The 12,237-nt window shown below is 37.5% G+C and overlaps 1 protein-coding gene across 1 annotated transcript in view; it reads left to right on the top strand.

Moving 5' to 3' along the window:
• Nucleotides 1-12,237, top strand: part of MYO16 (myosin XVI) — a 435,293-nt gene that overhangs the window by 244,762 nt on the left and 178,294 nt on the right. The window contains exon 23 of the mRNA XM_080660342.1: nt 1,088-1,288. Coding sequence (XP_080516468.1) covers nt 1,088-1,288 — 201 coding nt within the window. The remainder of the gene's footprint in view (nt 1-1,087; nt 1,289-12,237) is intronic.

Below are 12,237 nucleotides of genomic sequence, written 5' to 3'. Positions count from 1 at the left end.
AAAGCACACTGATTTGATGTAAGGAATTAAGACAGAGTATAGACAGAATAACATAAAGAAATAATAGCCCTGGCCCACATGGCTCAGTGCTTAGGATGTTGGCCTGCACACAGGAGGGTTACAGGTTTGATTCCTGCTCAAGAGCACATATCTTCGTTGCAGGTTCGATCCCCACCCCCAGGCTGGTCAGGGTTTGTGGCGTGTGGGAGGCAACCAATCAATGTTTCTCTCTCTCCCCTTCCACTCCTGCTAAAAAGCAATGGAAAAAATATCCTCACTCCTTGGAATTAAAAAAAAAGAAGAAGTAATATAAAGTACCTTATTTTAAAACAGCAGCAGAAAATTTTTCTTAGGAAAGATAAGATAAGCAGCACAGAATTGAGTAAAAGTTATTCAACTGATGGGTAAACCATGTGGACAGCATGGTGTTCTGTGTGTGGGAGATTGCAGTATCAGAGGTGGGTAAGTTCTTTAGGCAGTATTTTTCTTCATATAAGATTAATTTTATATTGTTGCCTACTGTATGACTTTATTTTCCTTACTTGGCAACAATAACCTATCAGACATTTAATTTCAATTTTACAAGTCATAGTTTCAAGCTTTCTTTTCTCCCAAGTCTAAATATTGGATATCATAGAGTCACTTCTACTTCCTGCTGAATGAGATTTTGTCATAACTTTAATGGCAACATCACTGTAGGTCTTGGTTTTTGATAAGTAACTTGTCACCATAAATATGAAGTATTTGAAATGGTTATAGGTCAAGAAGAATTGCAACTTCCTGTAGTTGGAAATTTAATTTTCTTTCTGAGATGAGAGTATACTTTTGAACAACTCTAGTGTTTTAATGTTATTAAAATATACTCTTTAATTTTTTATTCATTCCTCTAATAAATACTATTGAGGGCCTACATTACATCAGAGTTTTGATTCTAACAGTGAGCAAAAATAGATGTGTGTTAAAAGTAAAGACATTTATTTTCTGAGTGCTTTATATAAAATGATGAAAATATAAAAGATCATTCATGAAAAACAAAAATACCAAATTGAGTAACAGAAGAAAAAAATTCTCTCTTCTTAACTTTCAGAAGCCATCAGGATTTCTCTCTTTATTGGATGAAGAAAGTCAAATGATTTGGTCAATGGAATCAAATCTTCCCAAAAAACTACAAAGTCTCCTTGAATCCTCAAATACAAATACAGTATATTCCCCCATAAAGGATGGGAATGGGAATGTTGCCCTCAAAGATCAAGGCACAGCATTCACTATTATGCACTACGCAGGACGGGTAAGTTCAAAGTTAAGTACGTAATTTGTCATATGCACTAATGGACCAAAGGTCTTAAGGACAAGCTTTAAAGTTTATGATACTTTAGAGTTTATTTTAATAAATGGAAGTTGGGTAAACAACGCACAAACTTTTCCATTTCTAAGCTCTTTTCTTTTACCTGATAAGGACTTAGTACTAGCAGAATGTGGGTGATGAAGCATTCAGTATGATCCTTCTCCTTCTCATAATGTTTAGAGAATTATAACTTAATATGAGCAAAATACACCTGGATTTCATACAAAGAGCTCTGATGTGAACTTTGGGATATTTTCATAATCCAAACAATCATTGGACCTCTGAGTTTACTTACCCTTAAAATAGTTTTTACTATTATTTTTCTTAAAGCATGTCAACCTAAGAAAGCAACTCCCAGATCTCTTAATTCCCTAGCCAGCTTTGGAAAATGTGTTTCTTTCTATAAAATCTTCAAGGAATCACTCTGACCTGTCTGAAAAATTGTCACACTCTCCAGGCTAGGCTTCTAGTAGACTACTACAGGCTGATACCTCTAATTTTTTCATGACTCACCTGTCACAACTGCTCTGTACAAAACCTCTGTTCAGGTTATTTTTTCTAATCCATCCACTGTTTCCCTACATTCCCACCCTGACCCCCTTAAACTCCCTCACACTCAAGCTTAAAATAGCCCCCTTGTGTTCTTCACAGTATGAAATTGTATCCATCTTTTAATACTTAGAAGTACATCCCACTTATCTTTGGTCCAGCTTCCATTTATGGTTAATGTCTTCTATTCTTATATTTGTGGCCCTCAGGTATCCCCCCCCCCAATTTGGCACTTAGTACAAATTCCATATTAGAGGGTTAAATCTCTACTCACTCTCTCACACTCAGTGCATTGCAGTTCATTTCAAGCAGTGTTTACTGAGTCTCTACACGACAAACTCAGAGCATTAGAGAATCAAAGGGGAGTAAAGCATATTCCTTCCCCTCAAATATCTTATGGTCAAATAAGGAAAAGGTAAGTTACCCAGTAATTATGATACAATCTATACTAATAAAAGTGTAATATGCTAATTAGACCGGGCAGCCAAACGACCTTCTGGACGTCATCCTTGATGTCCTTCCAGACAAAGCTGTGGTGGCAGAGGTGAGGCAGAAGTGGTTAGGGGCAATCAGGCCAGCAGTGGAGTGGTTAGGGGTGATCAGGCCGGCAGGGGAGCAGTTAGGGGGCGATCAGGCAAGCAGGGGAACAGTTTGGGGTGATCAGGCAGGCAGGCAGAAGCAGTTAGGGGTGATCAGTCAGGCAGGCAGAGGAGTTAGGGGCGATCAGGCAGGCAGGCAGAGGTGGTTAAGGGCGATCAGGCAGGCAAGTGGTTAGGAGCTAGTGGTCCACAGGAATTGGGCCTAAACCACCAGTCGGACATCCCCCAAGGAGTCCTGGATTGAAGAGCATACAGACGGGGTTGAGGGAGCCCCTCCTCCTGTGCACAAATTTCGTGCACCTGGCCTCTAGTTTGTTTATAATAACATTAGTAATATTAACAAAATCCTATAGTACCACAGAGAAAGAAGCAATTATTTAGCTTAAAAAAATGTTTTCTAGGGAAGTGAAATGTGACTTAAGCCTTTAAGGCTAAGTTGGAGCTTACTAAGAATAAAATGGAGGGACATTCCAGTAAAGACATGGACTTTTCAAGTGAATGGCATCTGTAACACTCAGAATTCAGTTGTATATGACGGAATCGATTCTAGCTGCTCAAGCAAGAAGCAACTTCAGTTCAGGAAAATAATTACTGGGAGACTCTAAGTTGAACTTTTGGAAATGACCTTAATTAAAATCACACCACACAATAAGACTATACCGACATACCTCGTCTTTGATCAGGAAGCCCCCACCCATATGGAGAAGCTTCTGCTAGAGGTACTGACTGTTATTTAATGTTACCAACTATACCAGTAAAATACCCATACCCTGGTACTCAACATGGAAGAGGTCAGTGACTGGGATTGGAGATTTCCACTGCCAGAGAAAAACAAAACCTCTGCATGACATGCTCACCAGGTAAAACAGCAGAGGCAGCAGATGTGTGGCCTCCATCACTTCTAACTTCTAAATCATGTGCCAAATTGCTGGACTGGTGGATGCTACAGAACAATCAGATTCTACCTGTAAGGGAGCCTGGGAAGGGAAACTTGCCTGCTTTTTGAAGTCTGCAGTACAGGAAAGCAAGTAGAATGAAGGTGGTGTATCATTCTGCCATATCCACCCACATCATAGTTGGGAAATAGTACAAGAATTTCAGTTAAGTCTATTGAATGTGTCCGTAGAAAAGTCAAAAAAGACAACTCAGGAATAAATATGTATGTACTGCTCAGAACTTTGTCCTCTCAGTGTTCATTCATCACATGTTTTCAGACAGGGTGGGGTGAAGTAAGAAAAACATGATATAAGATGGATTGAGGAAAGAAAGGACAGGGGGCAGGGGGCTATGGAAACACTCAGGCAAGGACTGTGTGTGAGCAGTGGCTGGGGAATGCAGAGGAGGCATTCATAAGGAAGGGACTGGGGACAGAGACTGACTGGGTGTGAAGAGCAATGGAGGACACATAGCTTGAAATAACACTGAGGTTTCTCACCCCCTGTATGGTTATATTATGCCAACCAAGAGAAGAAATCCTGGAGAATGAGGCAACTTGAAGGGAAGATATTCCATTTTAGGTGTTTTGAATTTGAGGTTTTAATGGAAGTCCCAATAGGATGCTGAAAATACTTGACCCTGGGATGAAAGACTTTGGTTTTTAGAAATGCAGCCATATTTTTGGAAATATGTATCTTGATCATTTCGCCCAGAAAGAACATGGAGAAAAGAGAAGAGTCAAAGAAAGGGAGGGGGAGGAGGAGGAGGCAACAAGAAATGCTCCTGGATGCAACAGTGAGGCCAAGAGCATTTTTGTGAGAAGTTACAGTAGAATGATGCCAAAGGACGGCTTGAGTAGTTAATGGATGTGGAGAGAAAGTCAGTGGAAGATTTATATATAACAATGACATTCCCAGAGTGATTTTCTTTATATTTGAGAGGAGAGTGTGTGTGTGTGTGTGTGTGTATGTGTGTGTGTGTGTGTGTATTTTACATGTTGAGTTGTTTCCATCTCCTAGCAACTCCATAATGAGTGATGTCCACAATGTCCTGCCCTCAACAGCGCTGCCCAGCTCCTGTAGGCTCATGCCTGTGGCTCTTTTATGGAACCAATCCATTTTATATTTGGCCATTCTCTTTTCCTTCTGCCTTATATTTTTCTCAGCACTATAGTCTTTTCCAAAGAACTCTGCCTTCTCCTGATGTGCCTGAAATAGGACAACTTCAGTTTTGTCATTTGCGCTTGCAGCAATGTTTTAGGGTTAATTTGCTCTAGGTCCCACTTATTCATCTTTCTTTCCAGGACCTGCAGAGCTGTACTCCAACACTGTGAATCACTTTTATACCTATCAGCCTTCTTCACTTTCCAACTTTCGCATTTGCACTTAGTAATTGGAAATACAAGGGTGCAGATGATTTTAGTGTTGGTCTCTAAGGACACATCTTTGCTCTTGGTGATCTTTCTTAATTCTTCCACTTAGCTTTTAAAAAATCTTTATGACAGTAGCAATCTTTTAGTCCAGTATTCAGATTGTTAAATCTATATTTTCTTTATATTATATGTTTATTGAATTTATAAAATTTAGTTGAAAAATTACAATAAGGTATAACTAATGATTTTGGAAAATTATTTTTCTGTAAGTTTCAAGGGATCCATCTTAAGTCAGTATATACCTGACCTGCCTTGTAAATTTGTGTTTATATCTTGAAGAGGTGTTTAATAAATGTTAATTTTGTTAACTTGAATGGAATCCAGCTTTGGAATAATGTTTTATTTAATTATTTTGTTTGCTTATAAAATTTATTCTAGAAGCACTTAATGAAATTTCAAAATTTTTTCCAATTTTTAAGACAGAGCTTGCTTTTATTATTTAAGGACTTGACTTTTATATCCAAATAACTTTTTTCTTTATTGATTAAGGTATTACATATGTGTCCTTATCGCCCCATTGCCTCCCACCGCCCCCCCCCCACTCATGCCCTCACATCCCCTGGTATCTGTGTCCATTGGTTAGGCTTATATGCATGCATACAAGTTCTTTGGTTGATCTCTCCCCTTACCCCCACACTCCCCTACCTTCCCTCTAAGGTTTGATGGTCTGATCGATGCTTGTCTGTCTCTGGATCTGTTTTTGTTCATCAGTTTATGTTGTTCATTATATTCCACAAATGAGTGAGATCATGTAATATTTATCTTTCTCTGACTGACTTATTTCACTTAGCATAATGCTCTCCAGTTCCATCCATGCTGTTGCAAATGGTAAGAATTCCATCTTTTATACCGCAGTGTAGTGTTCCATTGTGTAGATGTACCACAGTTTTTTAATCCACTCATCCGCTGATGGGCATTTAGGCTGTTTCCAAATCTTAGCTATGGTGAATTGTGCTGCTATGAACATAGGGGTGCATATATCCTTTCTGATTGGTGTTTCTAGTTTCTTGGGATATATTTCAAGAAGTGGGATCACTGGGTAATAGGAGTTCCATTTTTAGTTTTTTGAGGAAACTCCATACTGTTCTCCGCAGTGGCTGCACCAGTCTGCATTCCCACCAGCAGTGCATGAGGGTTCCTTTTTCTCTGCATCCTCACCAGCACTTATCATTTGTTGATTTGTTGATGATAGCCATTCTGACAGGTGTGAGATGGTACTGCATTGTCATTTTGATTTGCATCTCTTAGACAAAGATTAGTGACATTGAACATGTTTTCATATGTCTCTTGGCCTTCCTTATGTCCTCTTTCGAAAAGTATCTATTTAGGTCTGATGCCCATTTTTTGATTTGGTTGTTTATTTATTTTTTGTTAAGTTTTATGAGTTCCCTGTAAATGTTGGAGATTAAACCCTTATCGGTGATAACATTGGCAAATACGTTCTCTCATGCAGTGGGCTTTCTTGTTTTGTTGATGGTTTCTTTTGCTGTACAGAAGCTTTTTATTTTGATGTAGTCCCATTTGCTTATTTTTTCTTTATTTTCCATTGCCCTAGGAGCTGTATAGGTAAAGATATTGCTTCAGCATATGTCTGAGATTTTCCTGCCTATGGATTCCTCTAAGATTTTTATGTTTTCCCATCTTATGTTTAAGTCCTTTATCCATTTTGAGTTTATTTTTGTGTATGGTGTAAGTTGGTAATCTAGTTTCGTTTTTTTGCATGTATCTGTCCAATTTTCCCAACACCATTTATTGAAGAGACTGTCTTGACTCCATTGTATATTCTTGCATCCTTTGTCAAATATTAATTAAGCATAATGGCGTGGGTCGATTTCTGGGTTCTCTTCTGTTCCATTGGTCTATATGTCTGTTCTTGTGCCAGTACCGGGCAGTTTTGAGAACAGTGGCTTTGTAATACAGCTTGATATATGGTATTGTGATCCCTCCTACTTTGTTCTTCTATCTCAGGATTGCTGCAGCTATTCAGGCTCTTTTTTTATTCCAGATGAATTTTTGGAGAGTTGGTTCTAGGTCTGTGAAATATGCTGTTGGTATTTTAATGGGGAATGCATTGAATCTACAGATTGCTTGGGTAGTATGGACATTTTAAGCAAATTTGGAGGAAAACTGAATAGTTTTAATGAACATATTACTGAATTCTAATAGCAATAAAGCATAGCAGAGCAAGCCATTTGGTTAGTTGCCACAGAGCCAAAACGCCATGGAATCATGGATTTGCATGTAAAAGCACCTTTATCTTTTAAGCAGTATTTTCCATATTTGGAGTCAGTTTTGTGTTTTTTATAAAAAAAAAAATTGTATTTCACTGAAATGTACTAATGAGTTGTAGCCCAAGGACTCCCTAAGGACTAATTCACACATTACAGTATAGATTATATGTAATTTGTGACAGTATGTCAAGCCATATGCCATTCTAATATTCAGATGTAGCTACATGTACTTAAATTTTGAGCTATTACACTTTTAGGGAAAGCAGCATATTCTGCATTTTGTAAATCAAGAGATGTAGCAAAGAGGTAACTGGAAGGATGAGCATTCCTCAATAGCTCTTTGATGCTAAACTTGATCCCAAAGTAGGGCCCCATGGGTCTGGGGTCCTTGGGTTGGTTTGTAGCCTCTTCTTTGGCCTGATGGATGACCTAAAGAGTCTTTCTCATAACCACTTGCTCCCACTTGATTGATTTACCTGGTTTGGTTAGTGAAAATGCACTGCATCTCATAGGAAGGATAATCATTAATACTGGTGATGATGTTGACATCCATGCTCACCAGGATTGACTCTCCCATCCTGTTCTGACTAAGGGACCCTCCCATGCTTCAGAATATTGTAAGGCTCAGAGGTTCTTTTGGAAATGTTTAAGCAACATTATTTGCATTATAGCTAAAGATCTTTCCTAAACACATTTGAATTTTTCATTATCATAGCAGCATGGTGTGTTTTCTAATCTCAATTACAGAAATAGTTGAAATAAATGGAAAGAGGCTGTGCATGAAATATTAACAGGATCTCATTAATGATCATTAATCGGAATTTAAAAAGGCTGTGAGTTGTGTTGGGTTGTTATTTGTTTTAGCAAATTTTAAGTCATTTAGGGGATTACCTGTTTTAAGAATTGCTCTTAAATTTCTGGTGATGGATTAGCACTAAATTCAGAAGTATGTCTAATTTTATTGGCTTTTAAAATGAAGAATCTCGAAGGAAAGAAGAATTATTATTTGGCAAAAGATATTGGGCTCTTAGGAAAATTTAATTTCCATTAGGGTGATTCTGAACTAACTTTAATGGGAAATAGTATTTTGAAGTTTCTAAATTTTAATGTGAGAAAAGGGAATAGATTGGGAGATAGTAAGGCCAACTGAAATAAAAGAATTAAATTAATGAAAATGTAGGTCAAAATTAAAAGTTGTAAAATATATCGCACTTATATACCTGGTCCTCTTTGTTTTCTGCTCATAACATCTTTGTCTGAAAGTTGTTTATTGTGATTTTTTTTTTAGCATGAAGTGATTACCTCTGAATCTCATATAAATGTTCCATTCTATGGTCTTGATTTTTTACATAAATCAAGTTGGTGATATTGCTCTTACCTGAGATGAAGTGTCCATGTTTTAACCTCCTTCTTCCCCCAAACTTAATTGTTGTAGTGGGTAGAGTGGTGGCCATCTAAAAAATATGTCCACGTGCTCATCCCTAAAACCTGTGAGTGGGATCACATTGGGAAAAGGGGTATTTGCATATGAAATTAAGGATCCTGAGATGGGGGGATCATCCTGGTTTAACTGGGTGAGCTCTAAATCCAATGACAAGTATCCTTATGAAAGTGAGGAAAAGAGAGCTTTGAGAGAGAAAAGGAGGCCCTGTGACCACAGAGGCAGAGATTGCAATGATGCAGCCACAAGCCAAGGATGCCTGGAGCCACAGAAGTTTGAAGAAGCAAGGAAGTAGTGTCTCCTACAGCCCCTTGGAGAGCAGGGATGGCAGATTTCATAGTTCTGGCCTCCACACCTGTGAGATAATAAATTTGTCTTGTTTTGAGCCACCCAGGTCTTGGCTGTTTGTTACAGCGGCCCTAGAAAACTAATATCGTGTCCATTGGTTCAGCATTTACAAACTAAAAAAGAAGTGAGTAGTTTTAACTCATAGCATTGTAGAATCTCTTTGTCACATTTGAAGGTGACCCCTGCATTTTCCCACCTTTATTTTTGCACATAAGTTTTTTCTCACCTGGAATGCCCTCTTTCTTTCCAAATTCCATCCATCCTTCCAAGTATCAAGTTCTTGGCCTAATCCAAATTGCATTGATCTCTGCCTTCCCCAATCAATAATGATGCCTGATGCTTTCATAGCATTTTCCAATTTACAGAGTGCTTCTGAGGCATTTTCACCAGGTGTATGAATGTTACTATGTCAGTTTTCCAGTTAAGTAAACCTTGGGGAAGGTCCGTGATTCACCAAAGATTGAACAGCTATGTGTGTCTCCTGAGGGTGGCTTAAAACAGCAGGAATTTATTCTTTCACAGTTCTGGAGGCCAGAGTCTAAAATCAAGTGTCATCAGATATATATTTTTTTGCATATACTGAAAGAAATCTGTTCCAAGCCATCTCCTAGCTTCTGGTGGTTGCCAGCAATAGATTTTTTTTTTTTTTTTTTTTGCTTAGACACAACACCTTCCATCTTCTCATGGTCATGGTCTTCTCCATATAAATGCCTTTGTGTGTCCTCTCCTCTTTTTGAAGGACTCTGGTCATTGGATTTAGGGCCCATGCTATTCAGTATAATTTCATCTTAACTAATTGTGTCTGAAAATATCATATTGATAAATAAAGTTATATTCTGTGGTTCTGGATGGACATGAATTTGGGGGGTACACTATTCAACACACCATAGCCTAGAGGGTCATAATACAGTGTCTCATTTCCTCAAGTCCCATATGTTTTTCTTTTTCTGCCATGGTGTTTGGGGAAATTTTTAAAGTGTTTATTGTCTATAGTCATAGAATTGATGTGGTGTGGTAGAAAGACAAATGGTAGGTTACGCACTGGAACACTGGGACTCCATTGCTAGGACTTTGAGTAGGACACTGGCTTTCAGCTGACACACCCATGAAGTTTGTAATTAAGGAGAATATAGATATGAACCTCATAAACTTGTTCTGAAGGTTAAACAATGAACAAGCAATAAATGCAAATATGATTATTTTGAGATATTGCATCAAATCTGTGAGTCATAGCCGAAACCGGTTTGGCTCAGTGCATAGAGTGTCGGCCTGCGAACTGAAAGGTCCCAGGTTCGATTCCGGTCAAGGGCATGTACCTTGGTCGTGGGCACATCCCCAGTAGGAGGTGTGCAGTAGGCAACTGATCAATGTTTCTCTCTCATTGATGTTTCTAACTCTCTATCCCTCTCCCTTCCTCTCAATAAAAAATCAATAAAAATATATCTTTAAAAATCTGTGAGTCATAGTTCCCTAACAATAGCTTTAGATGCAGTAATACCACCATATTTAGGAAAAATTTGAACTCATCAATCATAGATATTGAAGACCTGAAAATGTTTCAGGGGTCTAATCAACTGGCTATATTCTCACACCATAATATTAGAGACTCAATTGACTTAAATCAAGTTAGTGATAAATGTCCTTGATTAGTTAACAAAAGTGTATTTGTTAATTTTTATACCTTATGAATGTGCTCACATTGCATAAAGCAGTGTGTTATAAGTCATATTATAGTAGTTATTTTTATTTATCACAATATTATTAAGATCACTTCAGCAGATGATAGGGAAGATGTAACCACTACAGTCACTACAGTTCTTTTATTTTCTTGCACTTCCTATTACACTTAAAAAACTTCAGTGGAAGATACACACACACACACACACAAAAAAAAAAAAAAAAATCAAGCCATTCCTCTATCTATGGAAACTATAATTTTAAAAGAGAAAATATTTAGATAAATTATTTAACTTTGGTAATGTGACATTCTGTTTTTCACTGAATATACAAGGTATTTTTGTGATAAGTTCTACCTCAATTAAAGAGATTTTTGTAAAAAATTATGTTCCTTACCTTTTGTCTTTATGACTAATATTTTACTTGAGCCTATAAGTATGTGAAACTTTAGTGCAAATTGTAAAAGATCCTTTCAATATGATTTGCCTTACGAAAATTAAGCCATTGTCTGCAATTTATATACATGTTCGGAGAAGCAATTTTATGATAGAATACTAGTAGCCTCTTTATATAATATGCTTATAGATGTGTTTTTCTGTGGGTGGATTTTGATTGTATTCATCAGGATTCCTTTTCTATTTCCCTAAACCATATCTCAGCAATACAGTTGTGAGCCCTGATGATTATTATTCATCTCACTGATTTCCACAGGCCTTTATGGAAACCATATCACCAAAATGTTCATAGAGGTGATGTGGAGAAAAAGATGCTGATTTGTGGCAAGTCTATAAAATACCTGAATTTTTTTTCCTTCTCCCTAAAAAGAATCTGCCCCTATTGTTGAATCAATTAAGTTTGAAATGCATTGGTTTAGATTTATGCTGTTACCCAGATCTCTGAGAAGTAGAGATCTTTATCTCATTGATACTACAATAAGTTCTAGGTGACATACGGGTGAAAGCCAGCCCCTTTGTCCTTAGACATATTTACATAACATGTATGCAAAGGAAACCTTGGCCTGTTTAACTTTCCAATTTTACCTGCGTCAGGAACAACTTCTGTAGCTTGTCAATTGGCCTTCATCCCCCAGACATCCGTAGGAGACACAATGCATCCAGGAGGACTCTGAAAGTGAACCTTTAAATCAAGAGAAAAAGGAGCTGGACTAATCAATAGGGAGGCTTCCGTTTATTTCTCTTTCTTTTCTCCAGGCAGAATCCCCAGACATAACAATGAATCTATCTAGTCTAAGCCAAACTGATACTATTAAAGGTTATTTGACAAAGATATTTTGACTCACACAGAAAGAGCTGAATTTACATCTGTATGTTTTCACCTCCTGCACAGACTTTAGAGAAATAAAAATTAACTCCACCAGGTGCCTGGCGCTCTGTTGTTTCTATCAGTTTCACCGTTGCCATAAATTTTTGTCAGGGACTTGATAAATGCTTCCTTACCCAGGTTTTGGTAAGGAAGAGAAAATGCAGGGTCTTATTTAGGAACTCTTACTGTTTCTTCAAAGGTTTAATAGCTTTTGTTACCTTCATGGGCTGACAAAGTTATAAATAAGAAACTTCATATTTCCTAGCATATTGATAGCTTATTATTAGTGGATTGTTTTTAATCTTTAGAAGCAACCAATGAGGCATATTTGTAAATTTCAGATGTGTCAGTTTCAA

This window comes from Plecotus auritus (genome assembly GCF_963455305.1).
Source record: "Plecotus auritus genome assembly, chromosome: 3".
NCBI classification, from domain to species: domain Eukaryota; kingdom Metazoa; phylum Chordata; class Mammalia; order Chiroptera; family Vespertilionidae; genus Plecotus; species Plecotus auritus.
Note: the sequence above shows the minus strand (reverse complement) of the source record. Positions and strands in the feature narration are given on the sequence as shown.